The 25,504-nt window shown below is 40.0% G+C and overlaps 1 protein-coding gene across 2 annotated transcripts in view; it reads right to left on the reverse strand.

The window, feature by feature from the left end:
* chrna4 (cholinergic receptor nicotinic alpha 4 subunit) overlaps window positions 1-25,504 on the reverse strand; it is a 110,072-nt gene that overhangs the window by 57,090 nt on the left and 27,478 nt on the right. For both annotated transcript variants that reach the window (XM_003220708.4, XM_062979042.1), the window contains 2 exons: window positions 14,755-14,799; window positions 11,484-11,593 (listed from right to left, as the gene is read on the reverse strand). In XM_003220708.4, coding sequence (XP_003220756.1) covers window positions 11,484-11,593; window positions 14,755-14,799 — 155 coding nt within the window. The remainder of the gene's footprint in view (window positions 1-11,483; window positions 11,594-14,754; window positions 14,800-25,504) is intronic.

The following is a 25,504-nucleotide window of genomic DNA, read 5'->3' on the forward strand; positions in this document are numbered from 1 at the left end:
TACCAGTGAAAGCCAATTATGGAAAATGCCACAGGGAAGCACGCATTGCCTTGACAAAAGGGTAGGATATAAAGCTGCTCAACTACACCTGCTACAGCTCAAAATAGGACTGACATTTTCAGCATGGGCCCCGTGGTTCTGAGTGAATGCTATTCCAAATTTCTTTCCATTGCTGTTACAGTTCAGGTGGCAAAATGCAGTGTGCATGGGTGATGGATAGAGCTAAGGGAAGGGCCAAATGAGTGTGTCATCCCCATAAGGATTAAGGCAGCCAATGAAATTTTCTTTCATTCCCCAAATTTCTAGCAATGCATTAACTCAAAACTATTGTTGAATATGTTGTCGAAGGCTTTCGTGGCCGGGATCACAGGGTTGTTGTTTCTCCATACCTCACAACCTCTGAGGATGCCTGCCATAGATGTGGGTGAAACGTCAGGAGAGAATACTTCTGAAACATGGCCATACAGCCCGGAAAACATACAACCACCCTATTGTTGAATATTTAGGGGCAAAAATGTTACCATGAGAATGTGAATGTAGAAAATGCAAGTGTTCTAGATATGACTGATTTCAAGGTCTTCCTCTTGGCAATGGTAGAAATTTACAAACTGCAGGGAAATATAACTAGGGTGCATGCAGCAGAATTTGCCTATGGAAGGTCAATATACCTCCTCTTCCTGATGTGAGTTGAAATTTCTAGAAGTGGTATAAAATGCTGTATTGAATCTCATCAGGATACAAACATTCTCCCATCAACTGGTAATGTCATTATTGAGCACAGAAGCATCTCAGAATGATGATTTTCCAGTGTCACTCCAATGAAGGCTGCCATCCAGTGGCTCGCAAGTCCACTTCCTATCAAAACAATGCTGCATTATCATGGACAATTGATTTAGGGTTCTTTTTGGCAGCACTTTACCCAACTTTTGTCCTGTTCTCTTGTGGAAAGGAGTGTCACAGCCTGGGAGCATTTTCTAGGAAAGCCTTTTATCATGTGTTTGAAGAAGTGATAAGAATAAGGACCCTTTCATGCTGCACAGTTACTTGCAGCACTATGCTCTGCTCTATCTGCCATGGAAACATCCCACAAAAAGCAGAGATTTGTATTTTAGGGAGAACTCTCATGCCTCCTCAAACCTCAAACCCTAGGATTCCACAAGGTGGAGCCACGGCAGTTAAAGTGGAACGATACTGCTGTACTACAATAGGAGAATGCCTCGGGACTATAAAATTTCATATAGAGAAATATGGCCTGGAATTAGCCACACAGAGCTTTGTAGCACTTTGGTTGTGTTCAGAAATGGGCCATTGGGCAGTGAAGTTCTTCCAAGAAAAAGATTCCTTTTATGTGGGTCTATCTGCAACATTATACAGAATTCAGCACCCTGGACAGCTACTCCACTTTCCAATGATTGAAACCTCACCTATTAGTGGGATTCACCTCTATGGGAATTAAATCCCTTTATATCTCTTTCTCTCTGTCACACATACACACAAGCCATATTTGTTGAAACTCAAACATAATTCTTCACTGAGAGCACCCACCCACTGCCCCACTTTTGACAGTCTGATCACAGCATCTTAGACCTGTTGAAGTTCACAAACACTTTCCAATGGCAGCCCTATATAGAGTACATTATAGTAATCCAAACTGGAAATGTCATGCTGGTCAAAGATTCTGGGAACTATCATCCAAAATGATAGCGTTTCCAAGTTCTGAATCAGTTCATTTGTCCATCTAGTCCAAAATGATCTATTGTCAATGACAGTATCTTACTTGAGCCTTCAGAAAATATTCTTCCCAGCTTTGCTACAACTTGTGGTTGTTGTTGTTGTTGTCATTATCATTGTTGATTCCCTTAAAGCAGAGAGCCAGTGTGCCTTAGAGGGTTGTCTTAGAATTGCCATAATCCATAAAAAGGAATATAGAAAAGAATGTATAGTTTCTTGGCAAAATATTTTTTGAGGAGGGTTGCCATTGCTTTGCTTTAAGACTAAGGAAATAGAATATGTCCAAGGTCACCGAGTTGCATTCTGTGGCTGCGTAAAAATCTGATCTCTGGTCTTCTGGAAGCTTGGGCTACTGGATCTACCCAAAGTACTACATCATGCTGACTTTCTGCCACCAGAAATCCCCTCAAATGGAGATGCTTTGGTTGAACCATTTCACAGCTGATATATGCTTCCTCAATTGAGTCTTCCAAACATGGTTCATCTGTAATCATCACCACCAGCCCCAGCCATTATGGTGAGGGATGATGGAAGATGCACTCCAATACCATTTGGAAGCACAGTATTTACTGTCTTTGTCCCAGCTCTTGCAGTTGTTGGCTTTATAGAGCAAAGAAAGCCCAGACTGCTGGTGGAAACTTCTTTGGCATAGCTCCACTTTCTGGCAGATACTTTTTCCCGGGACTCTGAATTAACTCTGAACAAATCCAACAAAGCCTGCCAAAGAGAAATCCAGACGTATATTAATTCCCCCTCAGGATATTAATTTGGTTTTAGATTCCTCATGAATGTTGACAAGTATATATACTCCCTGGAACAAGCTTAGCCACAGTAGCTGATTTAATTGGGTCCTCCAGAGAGTGTCAATGGAAGCTTTTGACAATAATGAGCTGAGATGAGAGACCAACTTAGCAACCATGAGGCTGGGTCTCTGGAAGATGCAACTCTCAATTTCAGTCTAGCTTTTCTGTATTTCCCTCCCATGGAGGAAACAAGGATCTCTTTTGCTTGAGATCTCAATCCCAAATTCTGACTTTGCTTCTTCTTTCTGTGAACAGACAGAGCCTCATTGTTGTGGTTTTTAAACAAAGTAGAAGTGGATATGTGTGTGTGTGTTTCCAAATTGGGGAGGGATGGAGTGTTCCCTATGGGTAGTAATCACCAGAATATTTGAAAATATATGAAAAATATGCAAAAAAATCCCAGAATTTCATAGCAGTTAAAGTGGTCTCAAATTGCATTAATTTTACAATGTAAACACACCTATACAAGAGAGCATCAAACTGCAAACCTCAAGATTCCATAGAGTTTGTCAGTTAAAATGGAATCATAATGTTATAATTATGTATCATGAAAGATACATAAGATATATAACAGCGCTTCATTCAGTCATGCTGACCACATGACCTTGGAGGTGTCTACAGACAATGCCGACTCTTCGGCTTAGAAATGGAGATGAGCATCCACCCCCAGAGTTGGACACGATTAGACTTAATGTCAGGGGAAAACCTTTACTCTCATGAAAGAACTCTAAAGCAGTGATTCTCACTGATTCAGCAGTGATGCTCCAGATGTTTTGGATATTAGGTCCCAGAATCTTTGAAAGTGACTGAGGCTCCTGGAGCTGAAGTCCAAAACACCTGAAGGACCAAGGTACAAGAAGCACCACGCTAAATGGTTCTTTTGATCTAACCAAAGACTATTTCACACCATGTTTTACTCCAACTGTGATGGCTGCATTCTTTGGAATTATGGAATTTGCATTTCGGAGATTTATTTCAACTTCCTGGTTGTTGGGTGGTTGGCATAAATAACACAGGCTGGTTTTCAGCTCAGAAGTTCTAAAATTGTAAACTGGACTTACATCTTGTAACTCTTAGCTCCTTCAAAAAGGAGGAGAGTCAGTATAATGTAGTGGTTTGAATGTTGGGCTAGGATACTGGGAGATCAGGTATTTGAATCCCTGTTCGGTCATGGAAAACTATTGGGTGACCTTAAACAAGTCACATTCTCTCAGCTTCAGAGAAAGGCAAAGGCAAATCCCCTCTAAACAAATTCTGCCAAGAAAACTACATGATGTTGACATACAATTGCCACACATCAGAAATGATTTGAAGGCACACAACAAACAACAGCTTTTAGGACTGGACATTAAACCCTACCATTTCAAGCCAACTAACATTCCAACCAATGGGTTTCTGAAGTGGAGGGATTCTCAGGGTGAAGGAATCCTTCTTGTGGGTGTTTTGCTTGAGAAACTCCCTTTTCATCCCAAGTTACCACATTTGAGATTCAAGCTCATAATATCAAAATGCACACCTGATATTCTCTATTTAATTTTAAATACATGCAAGTTTTCAAACTGACCAGAATCAAAATACCAAACTGAAATAAACCCACCAGGCCAGACTCATAACAAAGCTCCCCAATGTTGGGGAAAATAATTGCTTGGAACACAAAAAAGTTTACAAAAAACAAATATTTCCTTTCCTTTGGCTATGGTCCAGGAGCCAGGTCATATAATATTAAACTTCTGCCGTTTTATTGAACATAAGGTAGGTTCATGTACTCATGGATTATTAATTATATTGCCCTTGCCGAAGAGATGAGAAACAAATCTTTAGCAGAGATGGACAACTGGGAAAAAATCAATTGTTTTTCATTTAAATGCAATAATGTCTCCCCTCCCTGCTGTTTTCAATGTTTATAAGAAAGATGCTCTCAAATGTCTGTTTCTGAGCAGATATTACAGCATCTAATATTTACGTGCTCCTATTTTGCCTTGGGTGCTTTTAAGAGAGTGCAGATCTATAAGCAAATGGAAAAATTTTGGGGAAACGAACCACTTTTAGTTTGCTGAGTATTTTCCAAATGTTTTCTGCTATTAGCAACTTTAAATGGGAGACTAAAGTTCCACTGCAGTCCCCAGTGCCACGCCTGTTACTCCCCACCGCTGTCCCCGTTTTCTTACATTTTACACATCACTGCAGGAAAAGAAAATTATGAGGCTTTCGGTATAGCCAGAGGTTACACACAGCTGCGTCTCCACAGAGCTATAACTTCCTGCCTACAGAATGCACTTAAGCTTCTTGGTCACAATCAAAGCTAAATAATAATAATAATAATAATAATAATAATAATAATAATAATAATAATAAACTTTATTTATACCCCGCCACCATCTCCCCGTGGGGACTCAGGGCGGCTCACAACGTTACAAAAGTAACAGCGCAAATACATTAAACAATATACACAGTTTAAAACACAAGAAGATGATAAAACAGAAGTTAAAACAAAGGTTTATACAACAGTAATAATATCAAACAACCACCAATGCAAATCTGTCAACTTCAAAGCAAATGTTTTGCTACCCTCAAACATCCTGGAATTCCCAGGCTAAGTCATATGTGCGACATCAACTTTCTCTCCCTCATTCTCTTTTTTAAGTCACCCTTTAAAACTTAGATTTTCTACAATGAATTGTTTTCAGTCTCAAAGCCTATTGCTTGAGAGATCTGTGTATGAAGTATCTATCTATGTCAACATTAGGATAGATAGTGCACTTATACTAAAGATTTTGTGCAGTTTGACATCACTTTGACTGCCATGGCTCAATGCTATGAGATCCTGGGAGTTGTAGTTTGCTGGGGCACTGGAACTCTTTGGAAGAGAAAGATAAAGATCTTGCAAAACTACAACTTCCATGCTTCCACAGAATTGAACCAAGACAATTATGTAAGCTTCATTCATTCTATAGTGCAGTGACCTAAAATAGGATGATGGGTGTTTTATATGGTAGGAGGTTTTGCATCTACAAAAATCAAACTTCTCAGTATGACAATGATTTTAGTATATGAGAAAACAGTGATCTGTTCATTCTGAGTAAGGAGTGGAAATATTTGATGTCGTTTTGTGACAGCACATGGACAAATCGGATTGACTCCCAAATGCTGTGACAACATCACATTGAGCCACTACATACAGTTATAGCACTTCAATACTACATAAACTGCCATAGGTCCATCCTAAAGAATTCTGCTATTTGGATTTTCATGAAATACTCAGCAAGATAGTTTTGGTATTGTCGTTCAAGGTCATGTACTTCAGAAGCATAATAATCTCATGAAACAAGAAATCCCAGAATTCCGTAAGATGCAAACATTGTATTAAAGTGGTATCAAACTGCTATGATTACACAGTGTGGACAGACTCTCCATGGTGACAACACCACCAACGTATGTTCCAGATGGTGCATAAAAGGAAAGGCTGAGAGGAACTGTGCTAGAATATTTGAAGCACTACCAAAATCCACATTGTCACAATGAAAATGTTTATCTGTGAAGAGTTAGCAGAGACATCTTAAATTGTGTGTATTTCTAGTGGATGTTGAACTTCATCCTCCCTGTCTATTCTCCCCTGCTGTTTAAATCTATACTGGAAGTTTCTCCAAGCAGGGAAGGCTTTCCCTTCTTACAGTATTCTGCTGCAGAGCTCCTTGTCCATTCAAAGTACTACATAGGGGTCATTTTTGCACTTGTGGCTCTGAAAGCATTGAATGCTTTCTCTTGAGGAAGATCCATTTGTGCTTCACTTTGATCTCCGTTGGCAAGCAAGTGATTTTTGTTCTATTTTGCAAGCCTATGCAACCAAACCGGAGCTGCTGATCTCCATGGGAACATTAGTTTGGTAACAAGCAGAGTATAAATATTGAAAAACAAAGAAATGGTAAGACGCTTTCTTTCAAGTTGCGATTTCTCTGTTTTTGAAAAAGAGAACATTTTATATTCCAAGAGTACCGGTAGCTTTCTCTCTGAGGTGAAAATGTGGCAAGAACACTATCAGCAGGCAACTCTAACCACTTAAGAGCTTGGAGAGTGCATTGCCATTGAAAGGAGTGCTGCATTTCCTTAGTCTCTCTTTTCTTGTGGCTCTGAAAATAATTCTGCCCAGAACAAATGGCTTTACTAGGATGAAAAGAAGGAAGGGAGGAAGGGAGGGAGGGAGGGAGGGAGGAAAACCAAAGAAGCAACCTCTTTAAAAACAAGAATAGAAGAAAGGAAAGGGTTGCATTCCACACACTTCGCCTTACAACCTCCAAGTTTTTAATTAGAAAAGACCCCTCACAACTTTAGTGGGCATGAAGACAATTTCACAATATCCCAATCCCAACCTGTGATAGGCTCAGTGATGAAAATGTTTCAAATCCAGAAGCAATGCTGTGGCGACGCAATGGGTTAAACCCTTGTGCCAGCTGAACTGCTGACCTGAAGGTTGGGTTGCTGACCTGAAGGTTGCCCATTTGAATCTGCAAGGCAGAGTGAGCTCCCATCTGTCAGCTCTAGCTTGCAGGGACATGAGAGAAGCCTCCCAGCTAACACATCTGGGTGTCATCTTGGCAATGTCTCTGTAGATGGCCAATTCTTTCACATCAAAAGCGACTTGTAGTATGTCCTCAAGTTGCTTCTGACATGATTTTTTTTAAAAATTCCACAACCTAAAACAGCTTAGGGGACTCTAAAATGTGACCCACTACATCTGCTAGAGAATTTGGAAGTGCCAAAAGCGAAGGGGTTGTTTGGAAGAGAAATGGGGCTTGGGGTTGCACTCCTGTCACTCCAGCAAGTCAGCTTCCACGTTTAATGGGAGGGTCATCTGTCTTGGCTCCCCTGGATGGCTGGGCCAAATTTGTCATCAGAACAAGAAAATGACACATAGAAAAGTGGGACCATACACTTCTGCTGAACAATTTATTAAAGAGGTCTATGACCCTTGGGGTAATATACCAGGCTTGACTTCTAGTGGTTTTCCAAAAAAGGCCTATTCTTATGGCATACAAAGAGATGAATATATGGATGGAAAGAGGAGGATCTCTTTTGCTAGCTTGCTTACTCCCTGAGTATTTGATGAAGGAAAATCAGGGAAAGAGTCTGCCTGGCCTCCCATGAAAGAGACATCTACAAGAGTGTAGCAGCCACTGAGAAGGCTTTCTACCTGGATGGTGGGACCAAGAGAAAGCCTTCTCTTGAGGATTTATTTATTTATTTATTTAATTTCATCATTTCTATCCCGCCCTTCTCACCTGAAGGGACTCAGGGCGGCTCACAATCTGGCAAAATTCAATGCCAATATACAATACAAAAAGATAAAACATAAGCAATTAAAACAATTAGGTAATTTAACAAAATGCAAGAAATAGTTTTAAAACCATACATTATAAAATACTTGAGCCTTTCGTCCACAACACCTTATACATAACCCTTAATCCGGACCGAGTCGAGCTAACAGAATTCACTCATCAAACGCCTGCTCACAAAGCCCAGTCTTTACCTTTTTCCTAAAACTCAGAAGGGATGGAGCCTGCCAGATATCACTGGGAAGGGAGTTCCACAGCCGAGGAGCCACCACTGAGAAGGCCCTGTCTCTCGTCCCCACCAGCCGCACTTGTGAGGCTGGTGGGACCAAGAGCAGGGCCTCTTAAAACTCTAGCACATTTAAACTGGGATATATGGTTTTTCAAGAAGGCCTTTATAAGTCATGATTGGCCTGGGAATGAACTGATAGCCAATGGAGCTGGCTACTGGCATAGATAAAGTTCTCTAAACCATCCAAAGATGGTAGACCAAATACAGTTTTTACCTGATCTAACTAACAATCTCCAGACACTAAATGAGGAAGTAGTGTGATGACTCATGGGCCATGTAGTCCCGTTCCTAGTACTATTGTGGCAGATGAAGAGGACAACTTGGGTTTCCCACCGTTTCAGCCAGAATTGGAGCCCTTGCACCTGCAAGATGTTTGCCCACAAGAAGTCAGCCAAACAAGCCTTGAGCAGAAATCTCCCCCGTTTTCTCGCCGGGATAATTATAATCGAGATAGAGGCGCTAGGGAGGCGAATCGCAGAAGCGCCAGAATTGCTGCCAGACAATTAGCTGATTAAGCCTGTTTCCCTTGGGAAATCTTAAGGAGTCATGCATCTGGACACAGTATGGGTTTCATTTCTTGTTCCCCAGGGAAAGTGTTCCTTGGTGGGAAAACAAGATCCTATATAGGTGTTTAACCGCAAGGGAATCCTTGCGGAGTCAATTCGTCAGCTTCGGGAGTGAGATCGTGTGAGGACTACGCTACTCCTGTTCCTTGTTTCCAGGACCTTGTTCTTGTTTCAACCCTGCCTTGTTCCACGGACCTTGCCACGGACCTTGCCACGGACCCTGTTCTCGTCTCTTGCTTCTTGTTGCCTCGAATCAAGCCTTGTTTGCCAAGAATCTATTTTGCTCTCCAGCCTTGTTGTCAAGCTCTATTGGACTAAAGGACCCTGTCATTTCCCCACACTTTGCTCGGCAAAGTGTGTGTTTCGGTTATTGGATTATAACTTTGGACTCTAATATCTCATATTGGACATATATTTCCTGGACTATATTTGACCTTTCTTGAAAGGTCTACTTCTGAACTTTATTCTTCACCTGTTTTTATTGACTTTATATATTCCTTTAATAAAGATATTAGATAGATTCTGGTCTCTGCGCATGGTTATTGGTGCTCTGCAGCCTGGGTCTTGACAAGTAGGTACAATTATAGTTCCCAGAACAGGGAAGCACAATGCTCTGGCCTTGTCACCAACACCTTTCTCTTTTGTTACTGTTCACTGGCAAGACAAGAAGTTGTTCGGAGGAACCATCTATGGCTGAAAGTCTGAAGTTGAAAGGTAATCAATGACAGGCACCTTCACCTGGTTTCATGGGGTTTTATAGTACAATATCCTGCTTCCCATAATCTGTTTGTGCTTATAGTTACAAGAGCTCAGTCTTGTTATCTAAACTGGCAACCCTAGGTGCAACCAAAGTCATTTCTTTCCAAATAACGAAGTACAAGATTCTCCTCTCTCAATAATCCATGTAAAAAAGTAAATTGGAATGGTAACCAAATCCTAATTTATGGGAAAGTACCCACTACTGCCCCTTAAGGCATCAGAATAGCTTATAATACCCAGGTCAGGCTGTGGAATACGAATAGTAGCTTTGTCCTTCAAAAGCAGATATTCGGAAAGAATTGTTGCTGGCAGCTCTACCTACTAATCCTCAATGCCACAGCAGTGGTCTCACTTAGCCTAACTTTAGGACCAGTCCTGAGGAAAACAAAAATAAGATGCTTTTAAAGAAGAGATGGCCAGCCATTTTAATATAAAGTCTTGCTTTCTATATCAGTCCTTCTACAAAGATGTTCCTGAAAATTTGTCCATGAAAACTGAATGTTGTGGAACAGAGGTGGGCCACATATAGGCCTGTGTTGCATGTTTTTCCCCAGGCTGTTTTTGTGGCCCTCAGTCCTTCAGTCACCGGTGGGAAAGGAATGAATTGTTGCTCTTGGAAGTATTTAGGAGCAATTCACCTTTAATTAACTTGAGGTCCACCTCTCTACCTTTACCATTTAACACAAACCCACAAATAACATCCATTTTTTCCAATCCTGAAGTGTCTTGTTTAGTTGCTTTGTCTGATAGCATTTTTGGTTATTCATGCAGCTCTAGGAAATCACATTGCCCACTCCACTGGAGAGCATCCTCAGATGTAAAAGCACATACTCACTTCAGCTGAGGAACTCTTCAGTCCTATTTACTCTCATGATCTCTCTGTAAACTGCATATACAACTAGAATACATCTATGATAGTATCTGAAAGGGAACATGAGTGCCGTTTAGATTATGATTTGCCTTCAAGGGAGGCTTGTTAGCAGTTACAGATGGTCTCACCGAAGAACCAAAGAAATTCTTCCAAAAAAAACCCCCTTTGGGTTTCCAGGAACATTTTTAAAACAAAAGAACAAAGAGTCACTTTGACCCTTCAAGATGAATAGGTTTATTACATCATGAGATTTCACAGATTATAATCTAATCCATCATGGAGAATGGCCTTAGAAGTTCATCTATCGATCCACAGAAAGTTCTGATATGGATCCAGACAGAGAGAAATAGTTGTGAGTGGGATGAGAGGAGAGAGAGGGATTGAACTGTATTTTCCACATCTATTTTTCCTCTGATTTCAACTCTCTTACTTCCAACAGTATACATGGTGTATGAGAAGAGACCTCATCTTCTAAGATCATACTTCATCGTATGAAGAAGTGGGTTGGAATCCATGAAATCTTGTACTGTTATAAAGCTATCCAGGGCTGGGCTGTGACGCAGCTGGCTAGTAACCAGGTGCAATAAATCATTACTGATCGAGAGGTCACGAGTTCGAAGCCCGGGTCGGGTTAAGCCCCCGACCATTAAATAGCCTGGCTTGCTGTATACCTAAGCAGCCCAAAAGACAGATGCATCTGTCAACTAGGAAATTTAGGTATGTTTTATGTGGGAGGTTAATTTAACTAATTTACTGCCATAAAACTGCCAGCAGCACGTGGAAAGGGATGAGGAAGAACACCACTCGGTGTCACTCATGGATGATGAAGCAACAGCTCCCCCTGTGGCCGGAATCGAGCATACCCTCATGAAGCTGGAAATGTTAAAAAATTGCCTCTGTGTGTGTCTATACTGTATGTTGTTTGTCTGATAGCATTGAATGTTTGCTATATATATGTTCATTGTAATCCGCCCTGAGTCCCCTTTGGGATGAGAAGAGAGGAATATAAATACTGTAAATAAATAAATAAATAAATAAATCTCAAATGTCCAACATGACTCTCAGATGCTTGATCACAACATGTCCAGCCCCTTAAAACCTGAATGCAAACATATGCACAAAATGGCATCTTACTTGTTGTAAAGAACAATGTCTGGCCTCCAAATGAGCTCAGAGGGAATTCGTATCGATGTAACATTTTCGTATTCTTCAGGATCCCAGCGTAGTTTATAATCATGCCACTCCTGCAAAAAATAAATAGGAATAAATTAGGAGGAAGGGAATTAAAAATCTGACACAGATAACAGAACAAAGAAGTGGAACAATTTAATCTGCATCTTTAGAAAATGGATTTATATTCAGCAATTTGCTTCAAGAAGCATGAAAACACCTGCAACTATAGCTAATTCCTGTTGCTTTAGTTTAGGGCATCTCTCTCTACCAGAGATGAATGTTGGAGCCCACATCTGTGGGCAAGTTGATCCTTTCCAGTTTGTTGTCTGAACACTAAGGCCCCTTCTACACTGCCATATAGCCCATTTTATCAAAGCAGATAATTCACATTAACTGCTTTGAACTGGATTATATGAATCTACACTGTCATATAATTCAGTTCATATGGCAGTGTGGAAGGGACCTAAGGGAGCTATTCAAAATGCTGGATCTATTTGGAGAGAGAAGGTTCAGCACCTTAGAGAGCTCCTTGAATGTTAAGACAAAACTAAGCGTGGACTCATTGACCACAAACACTGAAGCCACCAGCTGCCACTGCTTCTTCTGTCCATCATCTCTCTTTCCCATAGCAAACAACCCCTCTAGCCTCTCCCCTTGCACCCAGGCAGCTACAATAGGCTTTGTAATGGGAGCTTCATGAACTCATATGATGATGCCTGGAGGGCAAACATCTGGGGATGAGAAGAAATGTTTGGAGGTCAGATACCCCAAGTGATGCTCTGCAGAGCAAAATAACCTTCTCCTCATCTGCAGATCTATATGTCACAGCCAATCTTCTGTGTCTGGTTTGGACTAGAATTCTTTGGAGCCATAGCATAACCCAAAATAAAAATTCTTAATTTTTTGCTGGCTGAGAGGGGTCCAACTCCAAACAGGTCCTAGGTTTTATTTGTTCTATAAAACCACCCCGCTAGAATGAATCCAATAGTCACTTTTCAGAATGCTGTTAGCTAACTAACAGGTTGCTATAGACAGTGGATAGAAGACCTCATTGAGATAATCATTAAAAAAAATTTGAGGGGGGGGGGGAGAGGCAAACCCTTGAACAAACAAACAATTGAAATAAATAAATAAATGGTCCCATTTTTATAAATGGTTTAGGGGTTAATTTAGATTATGGGAAGAGCTATGGGGTAAATTAGTTGATGTTTGGTGTGTTGGAAGCTTGGGGGGGGGGGAGTATGTAGTCTGCATTGCTCACAATTTTGAGGACAATGTTACACTCTAAATAGGGCCCACCAATGATAGCTTTCCTTTCTCCCAGTCATTGACTCTCATTTGTATAAGTTACCTGTCTGTATTCATGTTACATGACTCTCTTCAGTAGGTGTATGTGGAAGTGTGAATGAACTTTTTGTATATTTAGGGTAGATAATGATCTGGACAGTACATCCAGGTCGTTAAGAGATTATGGAAAGGCCAAACCAGGAGCATACAAGTGTGCTGGGACCCATTGTTAACCCTTTTTTCTGAAAATCAGTGGCAATTAGAAGTAGAAAACAGAAAAAGGGGGAGAGACTTTATCATTATTGCATGCTTGGCAAATTTGTATGTGTACAGAGGTCTGACTGGGACTTGGGGAGGGTCAGTAAGGCATCTCCAATGATTGCAGACTTTGAATCTGCACAGATTCTAATAAGGTCTTAGTTTCTACCACTTTTGCTTCCCTTTCCTCATTATCTGTAGCATGTTCCTTCCAAGGTCTCCCTTTGCAGGTCAAGGAGACAGGTAAAACAAGCAGCCTTTGCTGCAAGTCCATCTCACCAGCTGTATTAGATTTCAAGCAAACAGAAAGTTGTCTTGCTCCCTCTTATTAGAGTTAGTTTTGTTTTCTCCAGGGATGAACTTCCCTCCTTCCTTTCTTACAAACAAGCAGTAGTCCAAGACTAAGGTGTATAGTTATGGGGAGCAGGTGAAGAGGAGAAAGATTGCTTTTCCATTTTCTCTTCTGGGAAAGGGAATCTAGCCTTTGCTGAACTATTATAGCCTCAATCCCTTTCCTCGAATTTCCTGCCAAGTGTCATAAAGTCATTTAGGAATAATTTTCAATGTTGTGATATCTACATTTGTCTTACAAGGTCAAATGGAGATAGTGGCAAACCTTTAGAACAACTTGCAAATGAGAAGCCTTAATTCCTATGGAAGGGATTTTCACATCAAACATCTTTGCTGTATGAATATTTTCTTTGAGGAGGACAGGCAAAGAATGATATATGTTTGCCTCTTTTCCTCTTTGAGATACATTTTTTCCCCAAAGGAACAGATGAATACAGTGGGTTTCACATTTATGGATTTCACTATTGTGGACACTGACTATAGAGATGCAGTGAAGAACCTAAAGATTCCTAAATAGATGTTCTCTACAATTAAAAAACATGGGGTTATTTGCATATTTTTCACTTTTGTGGAGTTTCTGTGCCCCTAAACCCAGTGGATGTGGAGGTCTAACCACATATATATAGATAGATAGATAGATAGATAGATAGATAGATAGATAGATAGATAGAGAGAGAGAGGGGGGGGGGAGAGAGAGAGGGGGGGTGGAGGTCTGACTCTCTCTCTCTCTCTCTCTCTCTCTCTCTCTCTCTCTATATATATATATATATATATATATATATATATATATAGTCAGATCTCCACATCTATCTATCTATCTATCTATCTATCTATATCTATATACAGTAAAGTCTCACTTATCCAACATTCTGGATTATCCAACACATTTTTGTAGTAGATGTTTTCAATAAATCGTGATATTTTGGTGCTAAATTCGGAAATACAGTAATTACTACATAGCATTATTTCGTATTGTACTACTTTTTCTGTCAAATTTGTTGTATAACATGTTTTGGTGCTTAATTTGTAAAACCATAACCTAATTTGATGTTCAATAGGCTTTTCCTTAATCCCTCCTTATTATCCAACATATTTGCTTATCCAACGTTCTGCTGGCCCGTTTATGTTGGATAAGTGAGACTCTACTGTATATGTATATATCCATAATTGGCTTTTTCAGATTGGTATGTCTGTGCTTAGATGAGTATAAAACAGGAAAACAGACTCTCTGCCTGCTTGATCGAGGGAAGAGAATGCATGCCTTGCCTTATTGGCTAGTTTAATAGTAGAAAGAAGTGGGAAATAAATACAAGGGAAGGAACTGAGGTTGACTCACTTGTTTCACCCACACATTCGTGGTCATCATTTGGTTCTTTTCATCCTAAAGAAGAAAAAACAAAAGAAAGAAGAAAAGAAGAAACTAAATTATAATAAAATGTCAGTTGTCCCCAGATGCTCTAGAAATAGAAGCTTACGCTTACGCCACCCTTTTTCTTTTTGCAAATCACCCATAATCTCTGTAGTAAATATAGTTATGGATCAGCTAAAGAAAGCAGATGATATAGAAGCTTAGCATGAAACGTAATACATCAGCTTCTCACCAGTCAACATCATCAGTCCTGCCTGATTTTTAACGCTTTGTTGCATTGAAGTTAACAATCCTTTATCCCACTCTCTCCCTACTTAGTGCCCTCCAGATGCGTGTACAACACTAATCATTTACAGCACACTACATCAACATTCATATGCCATGAATGTTCTGCTAGCAGATAAGCACACACACATACACACACACACAATAAAATTGGGCATCCTCCAGACATACTGAATGGATTAAAATAACCTTTCACCTCAGCAGTTCAGTCAATGGTCATACTAGACAGAGACAAGGAAGATGAGAGATGTAGTGTGATGTATCTGGAACATGCTAGCTTGGGGAGGGCTAAATTAGCAACTGTCACTGCTGGATCAATCAGACAGAGAGAAAAACTTTAGTTAATAACCCATCACTCCATCACGTCTTTGATTCACTTTAGCCTTTCTTCTAATTCAAGGCCACAGGGCCTGTGACCTTTAAGGTTTACATTTCCTATTATAGATGACCACAGGCCCTGCTGGGCAGAAGTGATGGTAATTCCAGTCCAATAATATTTGTTTTCTCAATAATTTCCCTGGTCATGGCCTACATAAATCCTTGATAATGTCTCAGTGATATATTGCTGCCTATGAAAAGGAAAAATGAACAACTTGCAACTGTTTTGAGCTGGAATTAACTTAGGGACATAGAGGGCAATAATATCACCATTGTAGAATCATAGAACTGGAGAAGAACACAAGAGCTATTCAATCCAGCCACTAATCCCCTTAATACAGTTCCTCATGTTGTGGTGACCCCCCAACCATAATATTATTTTCGTTGCTACTTCATAACTGTAATTGTACTACTGTTATTAATCATAATGTAAATATCTGATATGTAGGATGTATTTTCATTCACTGGACCAACTTTGGCACAAATACCCAATACATAGTTCAGCTACAATCAAAGAGCATTCTGAATTCCACCAACAATGGAATTGGACCAAACCTGACATATAGAACTCCCATGACCAATAGAAAATACTGGAAGTGTTTGGTGGGCATTGATCTTGAGTTTTGGAGTTGGAGTTCACCTACATCCAGAGATCACTGTGGACTCGAACAATGCTTGATCTGGACCAAACTTGGCATGAATACTCAGTATGCCCATATGTGAACACTGGTGGAGTTTAGGGAAAATAGACCTTGACATTTGGTAGTTGTAGTTACTAGAATTTATAGTTAACCTACAATCAAAGAACACTCTGAACTCAGCCCACAATGGATCTGCACCAAACTTGGCACAATAACTACAAACTGGGTGACCCCTCTTGCACCCACCTCATAACCACCCCAGGCATTTCTAACAGTTCATACCATCAGGAAGATCTTCCCAATGTTTAGATAGATCTCTTTTCCTATAGTTTGAATCAATTGCTCCATGTTCTAGCCTCTGAAGCAGCAGAAAACAAATTGGCTTTGCCTTCAATAGGACTTCCTTTCAAATGTTTAAACATGAATAACATGTTACCTCTTAACCTTGGCTCCTCCAGCTCCTTTTCATTCTATTTGGAGTTCATGGTTTCCAGACCTTGAATCAAATTTGTAAGTGATGCCAAATTAGGAGGGGTAGCTAATAACCCCAGAGAGCAGGATCCAAAGTCAAAATGACCTCCACATATTAGAGTTCATGGTTTCCAGACCATTGATCAAATCTGTACCTATACATTTGATAACATACCATCTATGCCTTCATCCAAGTCATTGATAAAGATGTTAATTAGCACTGGGCAGCTCTCTCCAGGATGAGAAAGAGCCATTGGTGAATATGCTTTGCAACTGATTGGTTAACCAATTTCAAATCCACCTAACTGTAGCATTGTACAGCCCACATTTTAGTGCATTGTTTGCAAGAAAAAAGGGGGAAATGACTCTCCTGAAAAACTCCAAAATCAGCAACAGTAATCTTCCATGTTTGCATTTCCCTGACCTTGGACTGGCTATCATTTTCACTTCGGTTATACTTGCTGGCTTTGTTCAACTGGACAACTTGCTGAACGACTTCTGGACTGACCGATGACCACCTTGCTTCTTCATTCATCTTGCTTCTCCTTAGGTAATCCAATTTTTTGTGTCTGGTCTTATTACTACATGGTTGTTCATCAAAGGCCCGACATTGCTTTGAGCTTGCGGTGAGGTAAGACAATTGTTTTCTGTTCCAGCTCAGAGCTTACAGGGAACTTACACAAAATTTCACTCTTGGTCTTTCCAATACTAACCATTCACAAATTGTCAGATGAAATGGGAGGAAATTTTGTATGTGACAGAACAAGAAAGAGGGAAAGGGCACTTCTTGTTGTTGTTGTTAAATAATTGAGAGTCAGAAAGCTTTGATGATCTACTGCAAATCATCCAGAGATCCCAGTCAAGCTTTGTTTCATTCATAATTGGAATGAATTAATTTTTCACTTGTTCCTACATGCATATTACATTCATGTAAAGACCAAAACACCTGGAGGGCCAAAATTTGCCCATGCCTGATACATATACATCTTTCAAGATAGTGCTCTTGCTCTGAGATTCCTCTTCTTTCCACTGAGAACTAGAGAAAAGGGGGCATTTCCTGAGACTTAGAACCAAGTCCCGGGATCTGGCAACCCTAGATATCACCCCTCCTTATGAAAACAATCTAGAGCTTCAGCCTTGTCTGACCTCTCTGCTATAGCACACAAGAAAAGCTCTGATCATTACCAAATGTTGTCAGACAATAAAACATCATGATGGGATAGACTTACCTAACATTAAATAGAACAGCATGTCATTCACAAATACTGGCAAATGTGCCTAAGGTTTTCTAAAACCATTTTCTGCGATTCCCTGGGGTTTTTTTAAAGCTTAGTAAAAGTTCCTCAATTAGGAAAAGAATTACTGAAATAATTTCTTCCCCATTACAACTGATCTTCCCCTGCACTGAAGCATTATGAGGGAATTTGAGGGATATTCCAGAATAATTCTCTGCAATGAAGGCTTTACTTGGCACACACATGGGAACCTTGGCAGACGCTGTGGAGAGTAAGAAGTCCAAAACCCACAGTGTTTTAACACAGTGTTTTCGGGATTATCCAGTGCTGAACATCATTATTTGATAGCTTTCCAATCCATCCAAGATTCAGCAACTGGATATCAAATAGTGAAACTAAATACCCCAAAGTTATCACACAAAGATGTCTTCCCTTCAGATATCTTTCCTTATCAAAGAAGCATCTGCCAAATGTTCAGCCCATTCAAAATCAGGAAATGAGAAGTTGGGAGGCAATACATTTCATCTGCAGTTAGAACTCGAGTCAGAAATGTGTCAAAAGCATGTCTGATGATATCCCTCGAGGTGCAACTCATTGGCAAGCACCACTATTATCTCTCAGCTTAATCCAGAATTAATAAGATAGAAAATTGGACTGACAGGTCCAAGGAAGTAGATTGCAGAGGTCAGGAGTTAGTACTTGTGCTGCTTCGTTGTGGCTGCTTCAAGCTTCTTTTTCTTGGATTAGCATAGTTTTGGACAGAAGGTGCTTCAGGGCACATATTGGTACTTCATTGCCTAAACAGCCATGTTTATTTGTCAAACCTGAAGCCCTTGGCTTCATTTAGGACGTTGGATGGCCATGTGTTCTAATTTAGAGAGAATAGTCCCCTGAAGAACTCTCTCTAACCCTTCAGAAGAGTTGAGATCTGTCTTGGATGAAAGGCAGGATATAGATTAAATAAAGAAATAAGAATACAGGCTTCCAAATTGCCTACTAACCTTTTGCTGCTGAAGACTGCATTGAGCAAGAATGTGGTTCATCTGGTCACCATCTTCCACATTAGGGTAGGCTGTGCTATATTTTTATTTATATGTTGACCTCATGTATAAGTCAGGGGCAGTCGTTGGGGCCAAAATTATGCATTTTGAAATGATCAGTGTATAAGTCAAGGTCATTCAATGGAAAGAGGAAAAAAACAGTGCCACTTCAAGGGGCCAGCTGCCTCTGGATTTCCCTGCTGCCATTTTTATACTCAGGCATCAAAGAAACCTTTTGCAACTTACACAGGGAAGGAATTTGTTTCCTTTTTGATATGTTTTCAGGCACGGTAGCACCGTTGATCCATGGATAGGGTGAGCCAGGTATTTGGTTGATTTTTTTCCCACTAATAGACTTATATATGAGGACAAACAGTAAATTGCACTACTTTACTTCACTACATAGAACCACAGAGTTGGAAGAAACCCCAAGGGCCATCCAGTCCAACCCCATTTTGTCATGGAGGAACATGCAATTAAAGCACTCCCAACAGATGGCCATTCAGCCTCTGTTTAAATAATTGCTGTCACACAACCAAATGTAATCATATGTAACATCCAACAATTGAATCTGTGTATGACACATGTGCAAAACACAAAACAAAATATAAAGTACGTGTAAGAGACCTCCCACACATTGGAAACACTAGCAGGATGCCTGTCATTGTCATTTTTTTCAAAGTAAGCATCTTTGCAAACTTAACAAGACATGTGTCCTCTTTTTCACACTATATTTTTCTTTTTAGGGCAATGTCTAATTGACCATCATATCCAGAAAAAAAAGCAACACAGCCTTTTTATTTGGCATACCTGGGCTGATACAGCACTTTTTTTGGGGGGGTGCAACACCTTGTCATATAATTTCCAGAATTTGCTGAGCTCAGTCTAAGCAACTTTGCCCCCACTGTGATAACTGAGGCATACCCTTCACCCTTTCACAGATGAAACAGAGACAACTATTTTGACACCGAAGATCACTTTGCAAACATTTATCTCCCCGCTGTTACCTGTCACTGATGGGTCTCCTCCATCTGCTCTATGCAGCATTCCTCTGTCGTGCAACAGACTGCCTCCCACCAGTGAAAATGCATCAAGGCAATTTTATTCATTTTATTCATGAACCCTTTCTAGCATTTTTCACTTTTGAAATATCCAAAGCAAAGTACAATAATAACATTACAGTCAGCTCTCCACATTTACAGGTTTAACTTTTGCAGATCTGATTATCCAACAACAACATCTCAAGGGCCATGTATTTCCTACCCCTTAATTATTTCCTACTCATGATATGACCAAGAATGTGAAAATCTTTTCACCTTGAAAACTGGATTTCTCTGAGTCCCACCTGCCTTTCCTTCCCAGCTGTGTTTCACATCAAGTTGCAATTTATTTCCCCATGAAATGTTCTAAGTTCTCTTCTAAAACCTTTAGGCTAAAGCAGTGGTTCCCAACCTGTGGTCCATGGACTACCAGTGATCCGCTAAAACTAAAATATGGTCTGTGGTCTCACCGTTTCTACTATGGGTAATAACAACCCAACCAAAACAATTTTTTCTTGGTATCTTCATTTTTAAGCCTATTCCTGGGGTTACTTGGGGTGCTGACTCAGAAAATTGCATTGAATAAGTTATTAAATATGGTTTTTTTGTGGGTGAGCAGATGGCAATTAGTGGATAGCATATGTTGTGTTTCAGAAATTAGAGCTGATGTAGTCTATCCAATGCAATTTTCTGAGCCAGCACCCCAAATAACCAAACCAAAACTAAAGTTGACCAAAAGCTAATTCGCAACCCTTGGTTCTAATGTTGGAAAGTGGTCTCTGGTCAAAGTGTCCTTGGTCAAGTGATCCCTGCTCAAAAAAAAAGGTTGGGAACTACTCGGCTAAAACCTAAATTATATATCATATAAATTATGTTTAGGCAACAAGCCGAGAATTTCAAATTTACTACACCTTGCTGTCCTGTCCTCTCCACATCATTGGCCATGCTGGTTGGGGGATTCGGGGAGCTGTAGTCTTAAAAAAGTAACATTTCCAAGTTCTCTTTGAACTATATTCGAGCTTTGCATTTTTACACATTATTCTCTACCTGTGTGAAACCTCAAGAGAAGAGATATGGCTGAACACATTGCTCCAATGAAAGTTACCATATATGCTTGAGTAAGTCGACCCAAATATGTTTTAGCTGTAATTTTACCATAAAAAACTGGGAAAACTTATTGACTCAAATATAAGATGAGGTTGAGAAATGCAGCAGCTACTGGTAAATTTCAAAAATAAAAATAGAAATAGATACCAATAAAATTACATTAATTGAGGCACTAGTAGGTTAAGTGCTTTTGAATATTTACATAGAACTGTAATTTAAGATAATATTAAGACTTTAATAAGATAAGACTGCCCAATTCTGATTACCTATATCCTCAAGTATAAGCCAAGCCGAATATAAGCTGGCCAGGAACCTCCCTCGAGTATAAGCTGAGGGGGGCTTTTTCAGCCATAAAAAGAGGATGGAAAACTCTACTTATACTCAAGTATATACGGTACTTCTCTTGCTTATCTGGAAAGTGCTACTCACTTTAGCCCAATGTATTTCTGCAAGCAGATATTTCAATATCAAGACTAAAGTCAGTGGGATGAATTGGTGGTGTTCATTTGTTTTAGCCAGATATGATAGATCCTGCTTATTTGTTTGTGCTAATATCACACTTTTGACATTTCTTTTCCTGCTGGAGAGAGCTTATGGTGTGAAAAAATCTGTCCAAGTTGTTATATTTCCACTTCCAGACTGTTGGACAATTGTTGAATAAAGGTCACAATGTCATTTGTACAAGGCTTAACAGAGCAAACGTTACTACCTTGCACACTTAAAAAAATACTTCTCTTCAAGCATATCAGAGAGCAAGAGGAAAATATACACACAAATCAGGTTTTGCTATTGTTCTTTTTCTTCCTTCTCATCCTTCTCTTTCTGTTACAAGTAGATCTCTCCTTGTCTTTAACATTGACATGATTTAGTGTTGTGTTTAAGCTTCTAGTCATAGAATCATAGAGTTGGAAGAGGCACCATAAGCCTTTGAATCCAACCACCTTCTCAGTGCAGGATCCCGAGCTGAAGTTAGATGGATTCAGTTCATCCTATTATTGAGTAGGATGGAAATACCAGCTTTGAAACAAAACAAGAGCTTTGGTCAAAGGAACTGCCAAGTCCCATCACTGCTTTCAATCCTATCTACTTACAACACTACTTGAGATAGCTAAAAGTTTATTTCAAGTATCAATATTTTATAGAACTTCAGAGTTATAAAGACAAAGTGTGCATAGCAATATTTAATGCATACATGGTGATCCCTATCTGAGAGCTTTAGGAACAGAATGTATCCAGGCAGAGCTTGTTTGTTGTCTAACAGGATGGTCTCACAGTCTGGTACTATAACTAACTTTAACTTCTGGTTGTTGTTATACTGTATACTAGGGTTGTCCAAATATTCGTTATGTTTCTCGTTTCGTAATTATTTCGGATTGTTCTCGTTTTTTGAAACGAGTATTGAAACATTTTCCCTGGGCGCAACTGGCAATGTAATTTGAACCATCATTGGCCCATTCTCTAATTGTTTCTTAAAATTTTCGTTAAATTTTTTCCTTCCAAATTTTTTTAAATTTTTTTTTAAAAAAAATTAATTTTTTTTGTTTCTGCAACCTAACATGAATGGGAGCCTAGCGCAGCCTAACATGGCTACCGCTCCCTGGCCAATCAGAGACTTCCACGATGGCTGAAAAAGGTGGGGGCTAGCGTCCTCCGCGTCCATGTGGAGGATCTCTATAAAAATCCCCTCCCCAACTGAGCCAAGCCATTCTGGGTTGGGATACCGAGCAGAAAGGGTGTTTCGCGCGCGCTGGGAAGCTGCTTGCTTGCTTGGGGGAGAGAGGGCTAAGTGACTGGGGGTAGAGTGTTTCTGTTGTTGCTGGTTCGATATTGTGTTTTTTTGGGGGAAAATTGGCTGGGGGCTTGGGGCAGAGTCCTTGCTGTGGCTGGCTTTAGGGAACTTTTTTTTTCCAAAGGACGTCTGCGTCCCTGCTAGTGCTGAGCTTGGGGTGCTTTCCATCTACTCCTGAGGGAGACCTTTTGCCTTTCTGTTTTCTTTTTTGGAATTTAGCAATCACCACATCAGCCCTTCTTTGCAATCCTGAAAGGGGGGGATTTGAAAATAATAGTTTCCAAAGGACGTGGGGCACCCGCCAAGGCATTGCTCCCCTCCCGCTCCGTTTGTAATCCCAAGCCCCTGGGCTGAGTGTTATTGCAGCAATCACAAAGACACACATTGTTTTCAAACCTAAAGGGTACATTGGAAGAAATAGTTTCCAAAGGACGTGGGGCACCCGCCAAGGCATTGCTTCCCTCACGCTCCATTTCTATTCCCAAGCCTTGGGCTGAGTTTTATTTCTGCAATCACATAGTCAGACATTGATTTGATTCAATAGAGGGTCCACAGCAATTTATAGTTTCCAAAGGACGTTGCCAATCCTGTCAAGGCATTGCTTGGCGTGTGCTGCATTTCTAATCCAAAGTCCTCAGCCAGAGTTTCATTTTTGCAATCACAAGGTCAGCCAGTGGCACCATTGATCAAAAGGTTCAAAGGCAATTTATAGTTTCCAAAGGACGTTGCCAATCCTGTCAAGGCATTGCTTGGCGTGTGCTGCATTTCTAATCCAAAGTCTACACAAGTAGAAGAGGGACTTTTACAGTGATAAGAACCCAATTGAACAGGAAATAAGACTTTCAAACTAGGAACAGGTTTCTTCAAATATTGAAAAATAGTGTATTATAAAAAATTATGAAAATTCGCCAAAAATCATAGGAGACAGGAAACATTCTGCAATTTGTTGAGCAAAGAGTGTGGAATGTGTTCTGTACCAAATTTGATGAGAATAGCTCAAGAAATGAGGATGGGAGACCCCCAGAAAAGTCCCCCCCGGTTTCCTGTTTTTTGGTGATTGCGCATGCGCGTCCGCCATTTTAGAAACATTTTAGAAACATTACGAATTTTCAGAAATATCCGAAAATTTTGGGTGAAAAATTAAGAAATAATTTCTATATCGAAGAGCCAGCACTCCCTACTTTAGAAACGAGAATTGAAACATTTTTTCCATCGATCGGACAAGCCTACTGTATACTGTAGTTATAGCAATTCTCATGTAATGCAAGTGACAGAGTTCAACAAACAATACAGTCCATCGGGAGGTGTCAGCCACTTTCAAACTGGAGTTCATCAGACTCACTTAAATAGACCAGCATACAGCTTTCAGGAAAGGATTGAAGCACGTAAGCGATAACATTTAAAACTGTTGGTAGCACAAATGATATAAATTGAAAAATGCTCCAGTCAAAACATCACTTGCTTCAGCCAAACAAAATGCTGCCAGTGTGCCTTTTGCTACCTATGCAGCATCTGGTCAATTTTAAACCAGCCTGACCAACGTCTCCATCTCCTCCTATTTAATTTAACACAAAGTAACAGACGGTTAGGTCTGATCCATTTACATTAATTTGCATCTAACTGAGCAGCAAGCTGGAGGATTCCTCCCTCTCCTTCCTGGGAGAAGAAACATTTCCACCCAACTGTGATATCCAAAGGGAAACAAGTCCTGAAAATCCAGCTGCATTTTAGTATTCTGTGACACACTAGGATGATCTAAATTCACTGCAGATATCAAGTGCTGGCAAGTGGCTGCCTAAATGCATAATCTGGTACTAGCCATAATGATTGCTGTGAATCACTCCATAGCCTTTTCACCCCAGTCCTCCTATGTTCCTCTTCTAATCTGGAAGTGGTCATCCAAATAAGTAACTTTTCTAAGCTTGGCTACCCCAATCATTAAAAAACAAACTATGGCCAATATTCAATATCAGGTTGGGAGGGTGAAAAGTGTTACAGTGTGTTTAGCAGTTCTGTGATTTAAGGAGATTGGAGAAAGGAAAGCATTAAATTTTATTGTAAGTACTCCATTTTAAGATAGGAAAGTTATTCAAGGAGCTAATCGAAGACAATACATCTTTGACAGTCAAGAGAGGACTCACAGGAAGAAGAAGAGATGGCAAAACATCCCTAAAAGTACCAGTTTACATCACAATGGGGTCAGAATGGGTTGATAAAAACGGAGACTGCTTCAGGCCACCCAAACTAACTAACACTATTATTCTATTGCTCACTGTAAGGCACTCTTTACTCTTCACTGTTAAGTGTTGTAGCATTTCCAGCAGAGTATTCCATCAACATACCATGGGGTCTGGGAATGCAGAGGTGGACAAACAGGCAACAATGCAATGTAATTCTCCAGGCAAACTCACCAGTCCTTTCCTAGACTGGGCAAAATTACTTTATAAGGAAGTACTGGATAGTTCCTTCCATAACATCAGAAAAGTGGTTACCTTTATTATATTAAGACAAAGTACTATACAAATTCCACCTTGCATATCAATTCATGCATCACAGAACCACTTCATAGAAAAGTGGAAATGTATTTACTGAGTTAGAAACATATTCAAGGCTGCAAGGAACATTTGGGAAGGTGCTCCTCTAGTAGTTCTGTAGGCAGTGTCAAATGCAGCGACTTGGATGTTGGCCGAATAATCATATAAAAACTTTATAACACTGGTTTTAAGAAATT

The sequence above is a fragment of the Anolis carolinensis genome, chromosome 4 (assembly GCF_035594765.1).
Source record: "Anolis carolinensis isolate JA03-04 chromosome 4, rAnoCar3.1.pri, whole genome shotgun sequence".
Taxonomy (NCBI): domain Eukaryota; kingdom Metazoa; phylum Chordata; class Lepidosauria; order Squamata; family Dactyloidae; genus Anolis; species Anolis carolinensis.